This window comes from Oncorhynchus mykiss, chromosome 1, assembly GCF_013265735.2.
Source record: "Oncorhynchus mykiss isolate Arlee chromosome 1, USDA_OmykA_1.1, whole genome shotgun sequence".
Lineage (NCBI taxonomy): Eukaryota > Metazoa > Chordata > Actinopteri > Salmoniformes > Salmonidae > Oncorhynchus > Oncorhynchus mykiss.
The window spans coordinates 16875696-16899183 of NC_048565.1; the positions used below are offsets into that span (position 1 = coordinate 16875696).

Here is a 23488-nt window from a genome sequence, read left to right on the forward strand (position 1 = left end):
CCATAGGAGGAGCTAATATTGACGTCACCAAAATGCGACAGACGTAAAATAACACGAGGATGATCTTCTGGGATTTCAGAGGATAATTTTGAACACTTTGGCTCACAAAACCAAGTATAATATATACTTTTCAATCTGGAATTTTGGAGAACTGCAAAATGTCGGATTTTTCCTCTCTCGGTCTGTCAGATTGGCTGATTCAACAATGTAAACAAATGGGGATCAGTAAACCAACTCAAGTCCAGGAAAACTGTATGCCACCGATTCTGGAAGGTAGCACTTAACGTTTGCTAACAAACGATGTATTATTTCTTGTAATATATATATTTTTTAATATAAGGTTTAACATTTATTTACCCAGGTAGCAGTTTAAAGAGAACACATAACTTCTAGCTACAATAACGACGTGATCAAGAGAGTAAACTAACTAGCTATCAATACTTTTTTTGAGATATGATTTTGCCCCTCTGTTGTCTAGGTCGGGATTGTATGGGTTGTGCCAAGACTGGCAGTGGAAAGACAGCTGCCTTTGTGCTACCAGTGCTACAGAAATTATCTGAGGACCCATATGGAATCTTCTGTTTAGTTCTCACACCTACCAGGTTGGTGAATCTTCTGATAATTGTGAACTATCTTCTGGAAAAGGCAAGTATATAATGTTCAATGTTGTGTAATGTTTAAACGTGTGTCTTTTGCAGGGAATTGGCTTACCAGATTGCTGAACAGTTTAGAGTCCTGGGAAAACCAATGGGCTTGCGGGACTGCATCATTGTTGGTGGAATGGGTAATGTTGATTACCAAAAACACTGCCTCTCATTGCATTCTTATTCAGTCGTCCATATGTTCTAATGTTCTAGTGATTTTCCCAACAGATATGATCACACAGGCCTTGGAGCTCTCTAAGAAGCCACACGTCGTTGTAGCCACTCCAGGAAGACTGGCAGACCACATTCGGAGCTCCGACACATTCAGCATCAAGAAGATCCAGTTTCTGGTGAGTTTGTTGGAGAAGAAATTAAATGTGTCCACAAAGGCAATTATGTTGGAGGTTGTCTAGGTGAGGATGTCTCACTGTCAACCAAAACAGTGAGACTGTTATGAACTACATTTATATTATAACTACCTTGTGTGTTGAGAATTGAATGCCTTTGATCCAAGGCCTGTGTGATCATATCTGTTGGGAAAATCACTAGAACATTAGAACATATGGACGACTGAATAAGAATGCAATGAGAGGCAGTGTTTTTGGTAATCAACATTACCCATTCCACCAACAATGATGCAGTCCCACAAGCCCATTGGCAGACCACGCAAAATACATTTAGAAATCTGTTATTCAATTATTGCACCCACACTGCTCACGCGTGCCAACGAGAGTCTGCGTTTCTGCGTTGCCAAGGGCTAAAATAGTTAGATTTCTGACGCAGATCACGCTGCAAGTCCTGCCTCTCCCATCTCCTCATTGGTTTATAGAAGCGGGTACCCACGCTCCATCTCCTCATTGGTTATACCCACGTGGGTGACTGAAAGACGAAGGATGTCAGTGTCAGTACTGCACCTAATATATGAAAGTTTCCAATCGAAATATAAAGTCAAGAGAAGAAAAAGCCTGGAAGGAAGAGAGATGACTAGAAACGATTCGGTTGACCATTTATGTGTGGATTAATTGGAGGAGTAGAGGACCTTGTGCATTTCAGGTTAAATAACAACTCAATGATTATATCCCAGGACACGTTTGTTAGCAACAGCAAGTGCATGCTAACTATCTAAATTTCCATAAATGTTTAAGGCTTTTCGGCTTTTTTATAAAATATATATATATATATATAGCCTATTCTTGATTTATCATTGTACTTGTCAGGATGCACGGTCGTCTGCACGCCTTCTATTAGGAAGTAAAAATCAATTTAGTTAAATATCTTCTGCAAAATGTGACAAGTCATAGAGCCTAACGGTGACATTTTATTTTGTGACATAATACTAATTGTAATGCACGGGCCAAATGGTAATTGTCTCTGGTAGATCCTTGATGAGGCCGACCGCCTGCTTGAGCAAGGCTGCACAGACTTCACCAAAGACTTGGAGGTGATCCTGGCCGCGGTGCCTGTCAAACGCCAGACGCTGCTTTTCAGTGCCACCCTCACAGACACACTACAGGAGCTCAAGGGCATCGCCATGAACAAGCCCTTCTTCTGGGAAAGCAAGTCCGAGTAAGCTCTTAGCATGACTGACAACATGATCACTACATTGGAACATTACATGATTAGTTGCTTAAATATGCATGTAGAGGTAAACCTCATTCTTCAAAACAGGACATGTCTGTCTTATGTTCTATTCCATAATTGTATATCATTTGTGTGCCTGTGTGTATTTTAAACATTTTGGAATGTAAATTGTACACTGAACTGAGTTATAAAAGATTCTCAATTTAATTGACTGGTTAAATTAAGGTTATTTCTTTCTTGATTATCAACAAATGGAGTAGCTCTTTGCTCTTTTTTTTTTTTAAACAGTGTGCTATATTGGTTCAACATAATTCAATTTTAAGTATATTTTTCTCATAGGGTCCGCACGGTAGAGGAGTTGGATCAAAGGTACATCCTGACACCAGAGAAAGTGAAAGATGCCTACCTAGTGCACCTGATCCAGAAGTTTCAAGATGAGCACGACGACTGGTCGATCATGATCTTCACCAACACCTGCAAGTAAGAATGCCTTTGATCTCAATTGCTCCGGGAAGTCGCTCTGGTTAAGAGCGTCTGCTAAATTACCCAAACAATTGATTATCAGACACTCAACAAGGTCTGATTTCATTATTACTGAAACAGGATCCAAGTGGTAAACATAAAGATCCAGTCAATTTAAACAATTGAAGGACTCTTACACTTCAGTGTTGTGATGCAAGTTGCATAGAATTTAAAAAGTTATTGTTGGATATTATTCATCCTAATCAGACAGGTTTTTTACATGGACGATACATTGGAGATAATATAAGAGAAGTACTGGAAACAATAGAACACTATGAAAAATCTGGGAAACCATGCCTGGTATTTCTAGCTGTTTTTGAAAAGGCTTTTGATAATGTATGACCTGTGTTTATAGTATATAAATGCCTGGAATATTTCAATTTTGGGGAATCTCTTCTAAAAATGGGTTGAAGTTATGTATAGTAACCCTACGTGTAAAATAGTAAATAATGGCTATGTCTCAAAGTTTTAAACTGTCTTGTGGAGTAAAACAAGGTTATCCACTATCAACATTTCTGGTTATTGCCATAGAAATGTTAGCTGTTAAAATTAGATCGAACAATAATATCAAGGGGTTAGAAATCCAGGGCTTAAAAACAAAGGTGTCATTATACGCTGATTATTCACGTTTTCTTTTAAATACACCATTTGGATCCCTTTAAATCCGAACTGGTTCTCTAGCAGATTAGTAACAATGTCTCACCCCATGTTCAAGAATGGCCTTTTTCCCTTTATTCAGATTACAACCTCTCAATTTCGGTTATTTGAAAACGAAATCATCTCCAAAATATCGCTATTTAAAAAGTCATAGAAATGTGGTTGCTATTTCAGTTTAATCCACCAGTTAAACTCAAATATACTCATTTAATTAAAAAAACATTATTAAAAATAAAAGAAAGTTAAAAAAAAAAAAAAAAAAAAGGTATAATTTACAAAGATAGATATCATAAACAGGACTGGTGGAGTTGTGTCACACATGCAGCTAACAAAAATATATGGTAATGTCTACTCTACCCAAAACTACAACCAACTAATAGCAGCATTACTGCAAAAAATGGAAGAGGTAAGTGAAAGAGGGAAAAAGTAAGGAACTTGTCTGCTGGCCCTGCATTAAAGACCAAAATTGGTTAAAGAAAATTGTGATAAATAAAAAAGTATACCAGTTTCATTTATTGACCAAAAAAATGTACAGCTGTGCCATATAGATTGAAAATCTCTTCCCAACTATTTTGCAAAGTACCGATTCCATGGCACATGGTTTATGAACTGATACACAAAACAAAGCCGGATTCAAAACACAGAATTTTTCAATTGAAATTTCATACAAAATTCTTGCAACCAATAGAATGTTATATATGGGAGATATAACCATCCCAGTTCTGCAGAATTTGCTGCGAAGAGACTGAATCATTAGATCATTTGTTTTGGTACTGTATACAGTGAGGGGGAAAAGTATTTGATCCCCTGCCGATTTTGTACGTTTGCCCACTGACAAAGAAGTGATCAGTCTATAATTTTAATGGTAGTTTTATTTGAACAGTGAGAGACAGAATAACAACAATGTAAGGGGCACCACCAAGCAAGCGGCCCTATGAAGACCAAAGAGCTCTCCAAACTACAAAGTATTGACTTTGGGGGTGAGGGGGGGTGAATAGTTATGCATCCTCAAGTTTTTTTTTTTTGTCTTATTTTTTGTTTGTTTCACAAAAAAAATAATTTTGCATCTTCAAAGTGGTAGGCATGTTGAATCAAATGATACAACCCCCCCAAAAATCCATTGTAATTCCAGGTTGTAAGGCAACAAAATAGGAAAAATGTCAAGGGGGTGAATACTTTCGCAAGCCACTGTATGCTGTGTTCATAAAATGTATTTAGGTCCAGAATTCTTGTGGAACAGAACAGTTAAAAATATTGATGAGTTTCAGAGATAGATGGGATGGGTTGACGTCCCATACATTGTGTCCGTAAAAATACATTGTGTCCGTATATATATATAAACGCACAGTACCAGTCAAAAGTTGACACACCTACTCATTCAAGGGTTTTTCTTTATTTTTACTATGTTCTACATTGTAGAAGAATAGTGAAGATATAAAAACTATGAAATAATGCATACAGTGCCCTCCACTAATATTGGCACCCTAATTGAAAGTTGTTTTTTTTTAATCAAAACAAATGTTTTTCTCAAATATATGTGACACAATTATTGGCACCCTTTCAGCACTTTGTGCACCCTCCCTTTGCCAAGATAACAGCTCTGAGTCTTCTCCTATAATGTGTAATGTGGTTGGAAAACACATGGCAAGGGATCTGAGAACATTCCTCCATACAGAATCTCTCCAGATTCCCAGGTCCACATTTGTAGACTCTCCTCTTCAGCTCATCCCACAGGTTTTCTATGGGGTTTAGGTCAGGGGACTGGGGTGGCCATGGCAAAACCCCAATTCTGTGGTCAGTGAACCATTTTTGTGTTGATTTTGAGGTGTGTTTTGGCTCATTGTCCTGCTGGAAGATCTAACCACGGCCCAGTTTAAGCTTCCTTGCAAAAGCAGTCAGGTTTGGATTTAATATCTGCTGGTACTTGGAGTCCATGATACCATGTATCCTAAGATGTTGTCCAGGGCCTTTGGAAGAAAAACAACCCCACAACATCAGAGATCCACCACCATACTTCACAGTGGGGCTGAGGTACTTTTCTGCATGGCTATCTTTCTGTCGACACCAAACCCACCTCTCTGGTGTGTTTCCAAAAAGCTCTATTTTGGTCTCATCTGACCATAGAACCCAGTTCCACATTTGGCAAACTGTAAGTACTCGAGTTTGTTGTTTAATGACAGCAAAGGCTTTTTTTATGGCAACCCTCCCAAACAACTTGTGGTTATGTGGGTGGCGTCTGATCGTGGTTTTAGAGACTTTCTGACCCCAAGACCCAACTAACGTCTGCAATTCTCCAGCTGTGATGCTTGAAGATTTTTTGGCCACTCTAACCATCCTCCTCACTGTGCCTTGTGTCAATATAGACACACGTCCTCTTCCAGGCCGATTGTTAACATCTCCAGTTGCTTTAAACTTCATTATTATTGCCCTGATGGTGGAAATGGGCATTTTCAACCGTTGAGCTATTTTCTTATAGCCATTTGCTGATTTGTATAGCTCGACAACCTTTTGTCACACATCATTGCTGTATTTTTTGGGTCTTTCCCATAGTGATGGATGACTATGGGAACTAGGCCTGTGTCACCTCATATTTATACCCCAGTGAAACAGGAAGTCATGGCTTACCACTTAAGTGTTCCTAATCACTCAGGTGAACTTACAAATATTAAATATGAATGGGAAGATACTTCAGTTAGATTTTACTCATAAGAGGTGCCAATAATTGTGGCACACGTTTCAGAGAAAAATATTTTTCACATTTTTCCCCCAATTTTACTAAAATTAAAGGTTTGATTTTTGTGAATAATTTGAATGAAATACCAAAAGGATGAACAGCAAAGAAAACATTTTCACAGCCCATCTAGCACATATTTATCAAGGATGCCAATATTAGGAGTGAACTGTATGGAACCATGTAGTAACCAAAAAATTGTTAAACAAATTAAAATGAGATTCATCAAAGTAGCCACAGTTTGCCTTGATGACAGCTTTGCACAGTCTTGGCATTCTCTAAACCAGCTTCATGAGGTAGTCACCTAGAATGCATTTAAATTAACAGGTGTGCCTTGTTAATTTGTGGAATTTCTTTCTTCTTAATGCATTTGGGCAAAAAGTGCAGTTGCAAAAACCATCAAGCACTATGTTGAAACTGGCTCTCATGAGGACCACCACAGGCAAGGAAGACCAGAGTTACCTCTGCTGCAGAGGTTAGTTTTATTAGTTACCAGCCCAAATAAATGCTTCAGAGTTCAAGTAACACACACCTCAACATCAATTGTTCAGAGGAGACTGCATGAATCAGGCCTAAATGGTCAAATTGCTGCAAAGAAACCACCACTAAAAGGACACCGTTTCTTGGCCCAAGACTTGCTTGGGCCAAGAAACATGAGCAATGGACATTCGACCGGTGGAAATCTGTCCTTTTGGTCCAAATTTGAGATTTTTGGTTCCAACTGCAGTGTCTTTGTGAGACGCAGAGTAAGTGAACGGATGATCTCCGCATGTTTGGTTCCCACCGTGAAGCATGGAGGAGGTGGTATGATGGTGTGGGGGTGCTTTGCTGGTGACACTGTCTGTGACTTATTTATAATTCAAGGCACACTTAACCAGCATGGCACAGCACAGCATTCTGCAGCAATACGCCATCCCATCTGGTTTGTTCTTAGTGGGACTATCATTTGTTATTGAACAGGACAATGACCCAAAACACACCTCCAGGCTATGTAAGGGCTATTTGACCAAGGAGAGTAATGGAGTAATGCATCAGATGACCTGGCCTCAACCCAATTGAGATGGTTTGGGATGAGTTGGACTGCAGAGTGAAGGAAAAGCAGCCAACAAGTGCTCAGCAAATGTGGGAACTCCTTCAAGACTGTTGGAAAAGTATTCCTTATGAAGCTGGTTGAGAGAATGCCAAGATTGTTCAAAGCTGTCAAGGCAAAGGGTGGCTACTTTAAAGAATCTCATATTTTGATTTGTTAACACTTTTTGGGGTTATTACATGATTACCTAGTTTAATAGTGAAGACACTCTACAATGTTGAAAATAGTACAAATAAAGAAAATTCCTTAAATGAGTAGGAGTCAACTTTTGACTGGTACTGTATATATATTTACAAAAATATGGGGGATTGGAAATGATGCCGACAATTACATAGATTCCAACAATCTGCAATATTAAAGCTGATCTAATCCCTAGAAATAAAAATGTAAATGACTGAAGACCCTGGAAAAATATGAAGATAAGAAAATAACCAGTAGAACATGCTGCTGTATCGGCCTTTTGACATACTTTGTCCATATAGAATTACTGTTAGACATTGAATCATTAATGCATTGCATTCTTCCTACAGAAATTGCCAAATCCTCACAATGATGATGCAGAAATTCAACTTTCCAACCATCTCCTTGCATTCAATGATGAAGCAGGTAAACAACCCCAGCTCCTGGGGTGTAGCTCTATATTCATTGATGGGTTACATGACAAGTTGAAACACATTTAACATGTACTTCATAATAATAACTCATGTTAATTTGGACATTGGCTTTGTCTTAGAAACAACGTTTCGCCAACCTCGCGAAGTTCAAGTCCAGTGTCTTTAAAATCCTGATTGCAACTGATGTGGCTTCCAGGTAAGAAAGCTTTATTCAACGTTAGTGTGTGTGTATAATCTTCACAAAACATTATCAATATATGGACAGGTTACAAACCATTGTGAATCTCATCTATTTTCATGTCCACATTGTCAGAGGTCTAGATATTCCAACAGTCCAGGTTGTCATCAACCACAACACGCCAGGTCTGCCCAAGATCTACATTCACAGAGTCGGCCGAACTGCCAGAGCAGGTAACAATCCTCCTTCAGTATCTCTGCCTGTTACAACATAGGCTGCTACTGTACAGACTTAAACGTATAAACAACTTTTCTCTGATTTGTCTAAAGGAAGGCATGGTGTCTCGATCACACTGGTGACACAGTATGACATCCACTTGGTTCATTCCATTGAGGGACAGATCCGTAAGTGTCAAACATGCATTGAAAAGTAGAGTCAGCAGTTGTTTTAGTATTTCCAAATCAGATATGCCCATTAGCCATTTGTGAGTGTCACTACATAGAATATGATCACAGGGCAGAAAGCTCAAATGAATTTGTTTTGCTTTCCCCTTTGTCCAGAGGCCAAACTGAAAGAATATCCAGTGGAGGAGAAAGAGGTTCTGAAGATCCTCACTCAAGTCAACGTGGCCAGACGGGAGTGTGAAATTGTACAAATACCCATTCTATTTATACACAGACATTTCTGTTGTGAACATGTGGCTGTTGGATAACAAGGGCTCATATTACTGCTGTGACTTGTCTCACCATTCCTTTTGTTTGCAGAAACTTGAGTCAACGGATTTTGATGAGAAAAAGGAGATCAACAAGAGAAAACAGATGATTTTGGAGGGGAAAGTATGTTCACCATGAGCCACACCTCCATGGTCCGAGTTAAAGGTTTTGCTGTGATGAGGGTTTTAGTCGATTTGTTCTGATATTCCAACTACTTGCCTGTCACAGGATCCAGACGTGGAGGCAAAGAGAAAGGCTGAACTGGAGAAGATAAGGAGTGAGAAGAAGTTGTTCAAGGAGAGGATACAGGAAACAATTCAGAAGAAACAACATGGGATGCAGAAGAAACTGATGAAGCAAAAACACATTCAAAAGGAAAAGGCAGTGAAGTCCACATAAAGCAACACTGTACATTTATGAATTGTTTCATTGAAATTTCATTTCAACATGTTTTATCTGTACGTTTCCAAATAAATGGCAGTGCATCAACATTTTGCTTTCCAAACCTTTGACAGAAGCAAACTTTATTAATGTTTTACAAGAAAGGACTCAAGGCGAAATGTCTGGAATTAATTTTCACTGCAACTCCATGAATTGCACATATTTTCAAATGCTGGGAAGGAAGGCAGAGATTACTGTACTAAAATATCCTAAAACATGTCAGGAATCAATAGATAATGTCGATCAAACGACTAAGCATGTTTCAACCACGACTAGCTATTTGACAGCATGATTGTCATACAATGTCTTTTGGATTGACAAATTCAAAGTCAAGTGATGACAAACAAAAATTAATGGACATCGGAAGACAAAGCAGGTTGTGAGCTAAAATTAATATTCTCAATTTGGTGCTAAGCACCCAAACATTTCTAAAAACTGATAGACAAGGATTTCTAAATACAAAAGTCCCATGGATAGTTTAAAGGACAAATCCACAAAAACTATTAGTCCACTGTTGATACAGTCCCAAAATGTTTTGCATGTCATCATAATGACGTGGAGGTGACACTGATTAAGTCCAATATCTTAACTTTTGGGGCCATCACCAGTTGGACTAATGAAAAAAATAGTTTGTGGCTTTTCCCTTTAGGGATTGATTTAAAACCTAAAAATAAAACCATTATTTCACCACCCTTTGTCATCAGATAACTACTTAGGTCAAATGTTGTCTACAACCCCCCCCCTCCCCACAACACACACACAAAAAAATAAATGGTGCACAAGAAAATCGGCCAAAGAAGGAAATGCTAGGGTGCGGATAGATTACATTAGAATTCACATAGGGGGAAAAGAATGGAGGGTTTGGAGCCATAATACTCTGGAGTAAACAGCTACAATGGGCAAACTACAGGGAAGCCAAAAATGTAAAACGCACATAAAATCGAAGTTACAAAAGGAAAGCCCTTCTCCTGGTTTGGTGGGAACTCATTTGACATTTTTGTCATTTAGCAGACAATCTTATCCAGGGCGACTTACAGGAGCAATTAGGGTTAAGAGCCTTGCTTCGGGGCACAGACAGATTTTTCCCCTAGTCAGCTCAGGGATTAGAACCAGCAACCTTTTGGTTACTGGTCCAATGTTCTTAACCGCCAGGCAACCTCCTAAGAGATGGTGGCTTGTATCAGTTAGTCCTTTGAGAAACTAGCATTGCGTTGTTTCAAGGTCACAACATACTGGCCATGTTCACTGATTCTTCCTAATAAGTTGGTATATGCTGGCTAAGGTCGCTTTCACTTAAAAGTGCCAACCATGCTTTGACCTACATTCATGTTTTGTGCTGTTTTGTACTTGCAAATAATCAAAGGAAGTTATGGCCACTGATTCGGATGTACACATACTTTCATGTGAGAAATCACTTTGTCACCTCTGAAAATCAGTACCAGTCGTCATTTTACGGATGGTGTGAAATGGTTTCAAATGCTTTGGATTTGACAACTTAATTCTAGTAATGTAGCTAGCATTCTTTATGGGCGACTGCATTTCACATTCAAATTTGAACCCCAATTCACTATTCCATATTAAATAAAAGAACTAGAATCAAAGGATTTGTATCCATTCAAGGAGTTCACAAGCCTTCTCTTTCTACCTTGGCTATACCTTACCTGTTCTTTGTTTCACACCTAGCCACCTACCTCTTGCAACTTCAATAGTGACACAAAATTGTGTGTTGACTATATCCGTCTTCACTTTGCATGGGAATTTGTTTCATGCAGACGGATCTTACATCAACAAGGAATTCCCCCGAGTAAAGCGTTACTTCAAAGCCGCTGCCAATCTAAGCATATAAAAAATTGAAAATGATCCGCCCAGTAGCATAGTGGGCGATATCTCACATCACCCAAACTTTCAAAAGATCAAAAAGGCCTTTGCCGCAACTTCAAATAACATTGAGTTAATATACTTCAATGCTGGTCATTATGATATAGGATTACTCTCGGATCCAGAGCTCACATCTTGAGAAACTTTCCTCCGAAATCCCCATGCCACTCAACTCCCCTGGATTTCTAGTTAACCACCTATTTCTGAAAAGACCTGTTGAAAAAGCCAATGGTTCCCAAGGCAATCAAAGGCATTTCAATTAAGAGTTCTTTAATATCAGACTTTAGCGCAGAAACCTTTTCAACTCAAAATTGAACGACGACGTGAAGTGCTCCTCTTGCTGTCATTTGATGAGATTTCAGGTCTACGAGTCGGGATCGACACCGCCACTCTTCCTCCACATCAATCTAATCAAATGAGTCTGGGTATCAAACGGGTGTGACAACCGATCAACTTTGAGGTGAGGATTTCCTATGTTGCCTGCTTGAAGCGTTCCGTACCCCCCCCCCACTTTCTTGTTATCTGCTTTTGAGAGTTAGCGGAATGCGCTCCCCCAGCCAAGTTGCTTGAGAACTTGTCTTCCCCTGTTCACTGCTCAAAGAGAAAGGTCCTCTGGACAACTGGTCATGCCCTCAGACAGAGGCGTGAGGTTTGAAGGGAAGGGGTTGAGAGGGGGGTGGGTGGGCATCTTTCATTGGGAGTTGTGCCTCATTTTGTTTCTTCGTTCTCGTTTCGTCTTCCTCACGACAGCTCGACTGCCTGCCGTCGCCTTCCTCTTGTTCTCGTCCCCATGTGCCGGCAGTGGTCCCTCACTCCCACTCGTTCGCTCTTCCTGGCCATCCGTTCTTCCTTTCTATCGCTTTCTTTCTCTCTCGTGATTGGTTGGTTTCTCTCTCCCGTTGATTTCACACGGTGGTGCTTCAGTTGTAGCAGAGGAAAACAGGTATCCATTTTTTTATTTATTATTACCCAGATTAAAATGCTGATGAACTAAGCTCAGCTCAAGCCTAGCTCCTCTTCCAACAACCTGAGAAGAGGAAATGAGAAGGATATTCAAAATGCCTTCCACCAACAATTTTCTGAAGCTCATTGTAGACTGTGCAGTAGAGGACAAATCAATAACAGTTATTGATTCAACTCTAGTACTGTGAGGAATGGGAATAGTTATCTTACACTTTAGTACTGTGACAGTCCAGTCACCCCACCATGTTGGTATGCACGTTCACCCTGGTAAGTCGAGTCCTGCGACAGGGCCACGTCGATCTGGGACTTGAACTCATCGCCTAGATAACTGTCCTGTTACAAGAGAAGGAGAAACACCCAATAACATTCAAGATAAAACAAAACAATAATTCTTCCAACATTTCCCTGAGAGGATTAGATTATATCATCAAAATAAACCTTCACCCAGCCAATCACCGGTGGCGCCATTATCATATTGGATACTTTATTGTTACCATACTGGCTTCTTGCTTAGTGTAAACAATATGACAAACATTACATATAGCCACTGGGCAAGGTGAAGCTATTAAAATTGTTATTCATACCCATCTAATCCTCTCAGATCTCCACAATTGCAGTGTGGGGACAATTTGGGATTGGGCATAAGAGTACGAGGCCAGAGTCTAATTTGGTATAGCTGAGGTAGTAGAGAGTGGAGTTTAAGCCAGTATTGTTACCTGGGACAGTTCAGGCTGGGAGAGGCCAGGTTGGCTCATCTGTGAGGGCTGGCTCATGGTGATGTAGCCCTGGGTGAGTGGCCCCTGGGAGAAGGGCTGGGAAGACACGTCCTGGCTGGCCTGGCTGTTTGGCCCATTGCTCTGCCCACTGCCACTGTGGTTCCCCATTCCACGGGTCCTCTGGCGCCCGCCACGCCCCGCTTTGCCCTTCAGCACCCCACCACGGCCTGCGTGGCAGAGAGAGACAAACGTCAGCTCACTTATCAAACAGTAACAAAAGGTAAACATGCATTGCAGAGGAGAAATAGTAGGGGTACGAGGACATCTCCAAAGCCTTGTAACATACCATCACCACAACAGTGACACATGCAACTCCGAGGTCCAAGTAGAACACAGAGACTGGATATTATTTGGATACAGTCCAACTTGACAGGGCCAAATAAATATTCCACCAATCAATATATGCACAACTAATGAATAATGTCCGCTTGCTTCCTGCTCACCTGCAGCAGGGCCGTTAGCCTGGGCCAGGTAGCCTGGTGGAGGCATGGGAGGTATCACCAAGTTGAATGGAATGGGCATGTTCATGGCTGCCATGTGGGCTGGCCCGGCCCCAATCATGCCGATCTGGTCGTGGGTTTGGAAGTACATGTTGGATGGACGCCCTGTTGAAAGAACAGTAGTAGTCATGCATGTGTGAGTGGTCACATCACTGGAGAATGTATTTGTTCCATGTAGCAATTTTTTTTAATGTAACCTTTATTTAACTAGGCACGTCCGTTAAGAACAAATTCTTATTTACAATGATGGCCTACACTGGCCAAACCCAGGAGACGCTGGGCCAATTGTGCTCCGCCTTATGGGACTCCCAATCACGGCCGGTTGTGATACAGCCTGGAATCGAACCAGGGTGTCTGTAGTGACGCCTCAAGCACTGAGATGCAGTGCCTTAGACCGCCGCACCACTCGGGAGCCCAAATTATAGGACTTTTCATTGTATCTGTCCCATTATGGTGTCTGTGAGGGCATGAGCAGCGCCATTGAGGCCATCTCCATTCTGAAATAAGGTCAGTATTCTTCTTCTACTACTTCTATGAGATGGGAAAACTGAAAGGGTGCACACTGCCACCTGGAGTGTGTTGTTTGAACAGGTAAAAAGCCAAGGTTGGCGATTTACTGTCACCTGCAGTTATGGAACGTTTACTCAAAAGCATAATTTATTGTCTGATCCCTCCTGATGACCCTTCCTTAACCCATAGGAAGTCCCACCCAGTTGACTACTTCAAAAGGAAATGGCGCTGTCCATGCATTAGCCTATATGAAGAGGAGGTCTAGGTGTGAAAATGTTAGCAGCTATTGAAGGAGGAACAGAACAAAATCAACACATTATAAAACAATGATTAAAGAGGTATTTTTCCACTGACCTGCGCTGCTGCGATCGTAGGCAGACCCAGGGATGAGAGCCTCGCGGGCATCATACATGGCAGTGCTCATGAACCGGGCTCCCTGGAACACAGACATGGGTTCAATACCCAGGAAAAATACAGAAGCACTGCTGTTCTGTTGTCGTAACATATTGGCCAACAAAAGTGTAATTGTTCAGAGTGTAACTGAGAAAAGGTGTTACAAATGTTACTGGGGAAGAAGTGTTAAAAGTATGACTCTACATAAATAACCACACTGAAAACATGTGCCAACTGTACACTCCTGTGATAACTCACAGGGTTAATGGCGTTGACCAGCTTGCGGGGCTTGCTGAACTGCATCAAGCTCTCTCGCAGGTTGTTGAGGGGTCCCTCCACCAGAACCTTCTGCTCCTTGTAGTAGTTGAGCAGGTGGTTCCACAGAGGCTGCTTGGACAGGGCCTTGGGGTTGCCCACAATGATCACCCCATACCTGTAAACATACATTACACAACACTGGTCAGTGGGAGAATGCCTTTAATCTGCTATCATAGAATTAACCATTAAGTGTTGCAGGCATTTCTATTTCGGTGACAAGATGCATTTGCATTAGCTACATTCACATTGACAGGAAGGGTAAAAATTCTAATGAATGACAGACAAAATGGTCAATAATTACAGTCTAAAATCAGAGGTAGTCACTAATATTTCTGAGGGAAATAGCCTCGCAGGCCGAGCCGCTATACCCATCGAAAAAGGGGGGTTGGGGTCACGGGTCAAATTTATTCATACATGATATAAAATGATTTACACATGAATCGCATCTAAATTAATCACGTATTCCTGCTGAACCACTATTACGATTTCCAGCCGGGCTAGAACAATCCTTCCAGAGAAGCTGTGGTGAGAATGAAGACTAATGGTCCAGATGCTTACTTGGCTCTGGTGAGGGCCACGTTGAGACGGCGCGGGTCGTTGAGGAAGCCGATGCCCTGGTGCTCGTTGGCTCGGACGCAGGACAGGATGATGAAGTCTTTCTCCCTGCCCTGGAACGCGTCCACGCTGGCGATCTCAACCTCCTGACAGCAGAGAAAAGAAGACAGAACAGTTTTCTAACGCATGCATTGGTCAAATGCAACAGGTTGCGACATATTAGTAGTAACATAATATTGATTTAAGATTTTATAAATCTGCTACCACGTGCAGAACAATAAAGCAAATCAATATGACAAATTATGTTCTTAAGCAGACAGCGACAACAAAAATCAATAAAATTGTCTTTGTATTTTTTTTTTTTTACAGTGTAAGTTAAGCTATACTGCTGTACCTGGTAGAGCTTGGTGTGGAGGGAGCCGCTAAACTGCATGTACTGCACCAGGTAGGACCTCTGGCCCTCGTAGGGGGTGATGATGCCTATCTGGTCAGGCTTGGCTCCAGCCTTCAGCAGCCTGGTGGTGATCTTCTCCACATTAGCTGCCTCAGTTCTGGGGAGAAGGGGATGGTAGTTCAAATAGTTCCAAACAAACAAAAATAAAGACACGCTAGTTACATTCCAAAATAGTAATAAATATTTATTTAACCAGGTAGGCCAGTTAAGAACAAGTTCTCATTTACAACTGCGACCTGGCCAAGATAAAGCAAAGCAGTGCGACACAAGCACAGAGTTACACATGGAATAAACAAACGTACAGTCAATAACACAATAGAAAAGTCAAAATACAGTGTGTGCAAATGAAGTAAGATTAGGGAGCGAAGGCAATAAATAGGCCATAGTGGCAAAATAATTATAATTTAGCAATTAAACACTGGAGTGATAGATGAGCAGAAGATGAACGTGCAAGTAGAGATACTGGGGTGCAAAGGAGCAAAAAATATATACACTGCTCAAAAAAATAAAGGGAACACTAAAATAACATCCTAGATCTGAATGAATGAAATATTCTTATTAAATACTTTTTTCTTTACATATTTTGTTGTCAGCACATTCAACTCACACAAAAATGATCAATGGAAATCAAATTTAGCAACCCATGGAGGTCTGGATTTGGAGTCACACTCAAAATTAAAGTGGAAAACCACACTACAGGCTGATCCAACTTTGATGTAATGTCCTTAAAACAAGTCAAAATGAGGCTCAGTAGTGTGTGTGGCCTCCACATGCCTGTATGACCTCCCTACAATGCCTGGGCATGCTCCTGATGAGGTGACGGAGGGTCTCCTGAGGGATCTCCTCCCAGACCTGGACTAAAGCATCCGCCAACTCCTGGACAGTCTGTGGCGTTGGTGGATGGAGTGAGACATGATGTCCCAGATTTCAATTGGATTCAGGTCTGGGGAACGGGCGGTCCGGTCCATAGCATCAATGCCTTCCTCTTGCAGGAACTGCTGACACACTCCAGCCACATGAGGTCTAGAGCATTGTCTTGCATTAGGAGGAACCCAGGGCCAACCGCACCAGCATATGGTCTCACAAGGTGTCTGAGGATCTCATCTCGGTACCTAATGGCAGTCAGGCTACCTCTGGCGAGCACATGGAGGGCTGTGCGGCCCCACAAAGAAATGCCACCCCACACTATGACTGACCCACCACCAAACCGGTCATGCTGGAGGATGTTGCAGGCAGCAGAACGTTCTCCACGGCGTCTCCAGACTCTGTCACGTGCTCAGTGTGAACCTGCTTTCCTCTGTGAAGAGCACAGGGCGCCAGTGGCGAATTTGCCCATCTTGGTGTTCTCTGGCAAATGCCAAACGTCCTGCACAGTGTTGGGCTGTAAGCACAACCCCCACCTGTGGACGTCGGGCCCTCATACCACCCTCACGGAGTCTGTTAATGACCGTTTGAGCAGACACATGCACATTTGTGGCCTCCTGGAGGTCATTTTGCAGGGCTCTGGCAGTGCTCCTCCTGCTACTCCTTGCACAAAGGCGGAGGTAGCGGTCCTGCTGCTGGTTTGTTGCCCTCCTACGGCCTCCTCCACGTCTCCTGATGTACTGACCTGTCTCCTGATAGCCCCTCCATGCTCTGGACACTACGCTGACAGACACAGCAAACCTTCTTGCCACAGCTCGCATTGATGTGCCATCCTGGATGAGCTGCATTACCTGAGCCACTTGTGTGGGTTGTAGACTCCGTCTCATGCTAGCACTAGAGTGAAAGCACCGCCAGCATTCAAAAGTGACCAAAACATCAGCCAGGAAGCATAGGAACTGAGAAGTGGTCTGTGGTCACCACCTGCAGAACCACTCCTTTATTGGGGGTGTCTTGCATTTGCACAACAGCATGTGAAATTTATTGTCAATCAGTGTTGCTTCCTAAGTGGACAGTTTGATTTCACAGAAGTGTGATTGACTTGGAGTTACATTGTGTTGGTTCCCTTTATTTTTTTGAGCAGTGTATATTTAATATGGGGATGAGGTAGTTGGGTGTGCTATTTACAGATGGGCTGTGTACAGGTACCGTGATGGTAAGCTGCTCTGACAGCTGATGCTTATAAAGTTAGAGAGGGAGATAGTCTCCAGCTTCAGTGTTTTTTGCAATTCGTTAGTCATTGGCAGCAGAGAACTGGAAGGAAAGGTAGGTGTTGGCATTGGGGATGACCAGTGAAATATACCTTCTGGAGCAAGTGCTACAGTGACCAGTGAGCTGAGATAAGGCAGGGATTTACCTAGCAAAGACTTATAGATGACCTGGAGCCAGTGGGTTTGGCGACAAATATGTAGTGAGGGCCAGCCAAAGAGAGCTTACAGGTCGCAGTGGTAGGTAGTATATGGGGCTTTGGTGACGAAACGGAAGGAACTGTGATACACTGCATCCACTTTGCTGAGTAGAGAGTTGGAAACTATTTTGTAAATGACATCTGCGAAGTCAAAGTTCGGTAGGATAGTCAGTTTTATGAGGGTGTTTGGCAGCATGAGTGAAGGAGGCTTGTGGCGATATAGGAAGCCGATTCTAGATTTAATTTTGGATTGGAGATGCTTAATGTGAGTCTGGAAGGAGACACCAGACACCTAGGTATTTGTAGTTGTCCACATATTCTAAGTCAGAACCGTCTAGAGTAGTGATGCTAGTTGGGCGGGCAGGTACAGGCAGCGATCTGTTGAAGAGCATGCATTTAGTTTTACTAGCATTTAAAAGCAGTTGGAGGCCACGGAAGGATTGTTGTATGGCAATGAAGCTCATTCAGAGGTTTGTTAACACAGTGTCCAAAGAAGGGCCAGAAGTATACAGAATGGTGTCGTATGTGTAGAGGTGGATCAGAGAATCACCAGCAGCAAGAGCGACATCATTAATATATACAGAGGAAAGAGTCGGCCTGAGAATTGATCTGTGGCACCCCCATAGAGACTGCTAGAGGTCCGGACAACAGGCCCTCCGATTTGACACACTGAACTCTGTCTGGGAAGTAGTTGGTGAACCAGGCGAGGCAATAATTTGAGAAACCAAGGCTACTGAGTCTGCCGATAAGAATGTGGTGATTGACAGAGTCGAAAGCCTGCACAGTACTGTCTTTTATCAATGGCGGTTATGATATCGTTTAGGACCTTGAGCGTGGCTGAAGTGCACCCACAACCAGCTCTGAAACCAGATTATATAGTGGAGAAGGTACGGTGGAATTCGAAATGGTCGGCGATCTGTTCGTTAACTTGGCTTTCGAAGATCTTAGAAAGGCAGGGCAGGATGGATATAAGTCTATAACCGTTTGGGTCTAGAGTGTCTCCCCCTTTGAAGAGCGGGATGACTGTGGCAGCTTTCCAATCTTCAGGGATCTCAGACAATACGAAAGAGGTTGAACAGGCTAGCAATAGGGGTTTCAATAATGGAGGCGGATAATTTCAGAAAGAGAGGGTCCAGATTGTCTAGCCCAGCTGATTTGTAGGGATCCAGATTTTGCAGCTCTTTCAGAACATCCCGCTTTCTGCGGGAGGTGCAGAGCTGTTGGCCGGTGTAGGAGTAGCCAGGTGGAAAGCATAGCCAGCCATAGAAAAATGCTTATTAAATCTACAATAATTTCATTGGTGGTGACAGTGTTGACAGTGTTTCCTAGCCTCAGTGCAGGTGATCTTATTCTCCATGGACTTTACAATTCTGTTGATACTTTGAGATTAACCTTGACTGGACTGTGAGCCGTACCTGTTCAGGTAGGATGTTCCAGAGCTAGCGATTTCCTCCTGGCCTTGAGTCACATAGAAGAACATGGGTTTGTCTGGCTGTGGCCACTGGAAGTCAAAGCCTTTCTTGATGCGGTCAGCTGCCCAGAAAAAAAAATATCAAAATCAACATTGTACATTAGTATGGTACTTTGTCTTCAATAAGCCAGTGAGATTGTGAACAAACCTAAATTGGCAGCAAATATGTGCCCAAAAGCAATACACTTCGAGTTACAGAAGATTTCAGAGTGGCCAAATTTTAAACTTCCACAGTGGAGTAAGTGTTTGACAGTCAGTGTTTGAACACAAAATCATTGGAATCTGAAACACTGCTTGAATCCATACACTGCTACTTCTAGATTGCAAACAAACATGGTTTCTACAGAAACGTTTCTAGTTGCTCTTCTGTATATTTTGTGGGGAAATGTTAGTAGGCACCAGTACATTGCTAATAATAAGTTAATTATTGTTGTACATATGACCAATTCAAAAGCTATAATATGAGCAAGAAGCTTGGTAAAAAAACATCTAACTCACCAGCAGTGACTCCGTTCTGCAGGGAGCCCTCGTAGAAGATGTTGGAGGGGAAAGCACTGAGGGCCGGGTGCATGCGGTACTGCACCTGCAGACGGATGGGCCTGATGCCCAGCACCACCAGACGCTCAAACAAAGACTGGGACAGGCCTGCTTTGGCTGCCTTCTTACACATCACTACTGGGCCCAGCTGGCAGTGGTCTCCCACCAGAATGAGCTGTGGAGGGGGAGTTAACGATTAAATGACAATTAACCAGAAATGTTAAGCCTCTCCCGAGCTGTAGTGAAATCAACACTGGGAAATTACATTGTCTGGTACAGTCTTTTAAACAGACCATGTCCATTTCTTTGGCTCAATTTATTTTTTTTAAGTCTGGATTGAGTAGGTCACATAAACTGCCTGTGTTGAACCATTGACATGTTTTGACAAAAAGTGTCAATGCAAAGAACATTGGGATTTTACCAATCTTAAGCATAAATAGTTGTTTTTGTGTGTACCTGCTTGGCACCCAGGACCACGGGCACCATGCACTCTGGCTCGGTGGCCTGGGTGCTCTCATCGATTAGGATGGAGCGGAACTGCATCTTGGCCAGACGGGGGTCTCCTGCCCCCACACAGGTACAGCAGATCACATCTGCATTCTAATGAGGGACAGTGGCAAACAGGTTATCAGTTGGTTTAAAATTAGAGGAATGGGGAACCCATATCGTCACTAGGTCAAAAAACATTCTACATCACAGGACTTGCCGTACTGTTCTCATAAGACTGTTGTAACTGCCGTGACTTATTGGGCGACAAAAGTGGTAGTGTTAAGTGTCCTCCTCACCATGAGCAGCTCTCTCTCAGCGGTGCGCTTCAGGGCCCGGTAGCGCTTCTCGTCAGCGGACGACAGCTCCCCGGTCTCATCCTTCAGCTGCTGCAGCTTCTGGAGCTCTGGCATACTGGGGTCACAGCACGTTGAGTCATTAGCAACACACAGAATTACAGTCATTATATTAAAAAGTAACACTTGGCAAGGGCAGAGAACTAAGCATGACCCCTATTAGCAAATCTGGCAGAACTATTCAATGGTTCTATTGAAGCAGTTAACAAATGCATCCGTCCCGTTTCTTCATTATTTGATATTTAAACAAGGCTAATACAGTGCTCAAGATATTAACCACAGTGATTATGACAGCACCACTACAGCAGTACAATTCAAGTTCAGAACGGTGTGAAAAAAAAGGCAAAAAAGGACTTCATTTCCCAGCATGCCCCACCTGTCCATGTTGCGGATCTGGTTGTGCAGGGCCAGGAAGGAGACAGGGGAGTCAATGGCTTCTCTGCTTTTAGCACACAGCCTGACTACCTTCAGGCCAGACATGTGGATCTTCTCAGTCAGCTGGTCCACTGCGATGTTACTGGGAGCACACACCAGCACGGGCCTGCAGAACCAAACACACAACGAATGAATGCAGAATGCAATGACAACGAGCAGATGCTATAGCATACTTTCATAGTTCGCTTTGATGATCAGCCTTCTTGTACATAGCCTACCTTTAATTGCTGTGGATAAGAGCTTCCACTAAAATGACTTGCTTTTAACAAATACATCATGAGAATGTGAGATTCTGAGTGTGAACTGCCTTACCCATTGCCCTGCCTGGCGAGGTGGTACACTATGGTGGCAGAGGTGACCGTTTTCCCAGTGCCGGGGGGGCCTTGGATAAGACTGAGGGGTCTCTGCAGCACAGTCTTCACAGCATACACCTATTTTAACACACAAATTAAAGCCAAAACACTTATGAACGTTGCACATAAAGACAAGCACATGGAAGTACGGGAAATTAACATTTAACTTCATATGAAGTACCTCTTGATTATAAGACGGCATTACTATCAAGAGGAAATGTCTTCCTTTTATAATCATTCATTCACTAAAACGAATTGGTTAGAAATTCAAAAGTGTCAGGCCCCATGGTCAGGTGGGTCAGTGAGGTGTCAGGAGCGGGGGTCAGACCTGAGAGTGATTGAGGTCAGGCAGGCCCTGTGCAGTGAAGCGTTTGGGCAACTGACACTTGATGATGACATCCTCCACCTCGTGGCCCAGCAGCTTGTGGTAGATGTAGCCTGACACGGATGTCTCGTCCACAGCAAAGGTCTTCAGGGCACTCTGCATTCTGAAACCCAGTGGAAACCAATGGGTTATAGTGGAGATAAAGAGTGATGTGGTTAACAATGATAATACAAGCTAGTACCTTCATTTCATGTCTTATTCATGAAATACTTTAATGTATAACCAACAGAATTTATGTTAGTGATAATTCGTGTGAAATGAAGCTTTAGCTGTGCAATCAGTACTCTCTGGAAATCAAGTCACGTTAAAAACATCAGAGCATCAAAAACCAAAGTAGAACTGATTAAATATTCGTACCTGTCAAAGGAAGTGGACTTCCACACAAAATCCACCTGGAAGTTGTGGGGTATTTCCACAGGAGCTCCAACACTGCTGCGCAATTCTATAGCAATCTCATCTCCATAGTCTTTCACAAAGGGTGCTAAGGAAATAAGTACAGCAAAATAGCCTTTCTTTGTGGAATGGTAGAAAGAAAAAGATGGGGGTTTTTCTCTCCCCTTGAACGGGGTTAATAGTAGGGATGAAAGGTCTACAAAACTGTAGATTTTCCCAACATTAGCATACATCAGATACACTAGCGGGGTGATAACCCCTGGCCTCTCCAAAGGGAGTGCTATGGTAGACTAGCTCTTTAACTATCTCCCAATAAAATATGATTTATTTATGCAAGGCTTTAAACGTTACAACCCAATAACGTGGCTAGCCTCAGACTGCTTACCTCACGTTTTGCGATGGCGACCCAAAAACTAGTTTTCGTTTGAGACATTTAGATTGTTCAGATTGGCTGACGAGTTGAGACGCAAAACAACTTTTCCCCCTGACCCCATCATGGAAAAGGAAAGATGGAGATGTGGATCCTATTTGCTAAAAAAGGGAACACTGAGATCAAAAGGTAGGGATGAGCAACCACTGTGAAGAAAATGTGTTTTTCTTCAGAGTGATCTTTCAGTTAAAGGATACTGTCTGGGACTTTGATGACATGGCCGATGCCCTTCCAGAGTGGGGCCAGCTCTCCTTTGTAGCGCAGACATATCTCATCTCCTTGCATCAGCCGCATGTCTGTGCAAACAACCACAACAGAGAAGTTAGAAACGCTTTGCTCAAACCTACAGTACATCCAAAAATATATGAATAATGGTTCCAAGGAGGTGGACAAAATACAATACCGTACACAAAACGGCCAGCACAAAAACACACACACACCACTGGGGATGCAGGTATGGGATGCGTGGGTTCTCTATGCACAACAGAACCACTGGCAGACAGAGAAAAGCCCATTGAAATAATTACCACCTGAATCCGTCTTGGGCAAGGAGAAATAGGCAATCCGCTTTTTATTTAGCCCCAGGTCCCACCTGACTGTTATATTATCTTGGGTCTGTGAAGAGTTACAGATGAGAACAAAGGGGGAAAAATGTATAACAAATTAGTCATACTGTCATTAGCTACATAAAAAACAACCCAGCCACCCTGCTATGTTCAAGTACAATTTATGTTTCTTTGAACTTGCATCCTTCCCTGAACATTTTCACTGATTTCATAAATTTGGCAGGGTTAG

At 42.4% G+C, this 23488-nt stretch overlaps 2 protein-coding genes across 3 annotated transcripts in view; one reads left to right on the forward strand and one right to left on the reverse strand.

Moving 5' to 3' along the window:
- ddx49 (DEAD (Asp-Glu-Ala-Asp) box polypeptide 49) lies at window positions 1-9939 on the forward strand. Its single transcript, XM_021566464.2, has 13 exons — window positions 1-273; window positions 479-602; window positions 699-784; window positions 873-994; window positions 2023-2210; window positions 2565-2705; window positions 7756-7831; window positions 7959-8035; window positions 8153-8250; window positions 8347-8421; window positions 8578-8666; window positions 8782-8853; window positions 8959-9939. The coding sequence occupies exons 1-13, from the start codon at window positions 159-161 to the stop codon at window positions 9127-9129; spliced, it is 1434 nt and encodes a 477-aa protein (XP_021422139.1). The 5' UTR covers window positions 1-158; the 3' UTR covers window positions 9130-9939.
- Window positions 9232-23488, reverse strand: part of LOC110492327 (regulator of nonsense transcripts 1) — a 20050-nt gene continuing 5793 nt past the window's right edge. Inside the window, exons 7-24 of one of the 2 annotated variants that reach the window (XM_021566754.2) lie at window positions 23221-23308; window positions 22891-22989; window positions 22228-22336; window positions 21814-21973; window positions 21445-21563; window positions 21074-21238; window positions 20641-20755; window positions 20312-20455; window positions 19817-20030; window positions 19263-19380; window positions 15459-15615; window positions 15068-15210; window positions 14450-14624; window positions 14153-14234; window positions 13232-13393; window positions 12729-12955; window positions 12223-12345; window positions 9232-12076 (exon numbers count right to left, since the gene is read on the reverse strand). In XM_021566754.2, the coding sequence (XP_021422429.1) occupies window positions 12226-12345; window positions 12729-12955; window positions 13232-13393; window positions 14153-14234; window positions 14450-14624; window positions 15068-15210; window positions 15459-15615; window positions 19263-19380; window positions 19817-20030; window positions 20312-20455; window positions 20641-20755; window positions 21074-21238; window positions 21445-21563; window positions 21814-21973; window positions 22228-22336; window positions 22891-22989; window positions 23221-23308 (2397 nt within the window). In that variant the 3' untranslated portion in view covers window positions 9232-12076; window positions 12223-12225. Of the gene's footprint in view, window positions 12077-12222; window positions 12346-12728; window positions 12956-13231; window positions 13394-14152; window positions 14235-14449; window positions 14625-15067; window positions 15211-15458; window positions 15616-19262; window positions 19381-19816; window positions 20031-20311; window positions 20456-20640; window positions 20756-21073; window positions 21239-21444; window positions 21564-21813; window positions 21974-22227; window positions 22352-22890; window positions 22990-23220; window positions 23309-23488 lie in introns of both variants that reach the window. The other variant, XM_021566587.2, reaches the window with a different exon arrangement.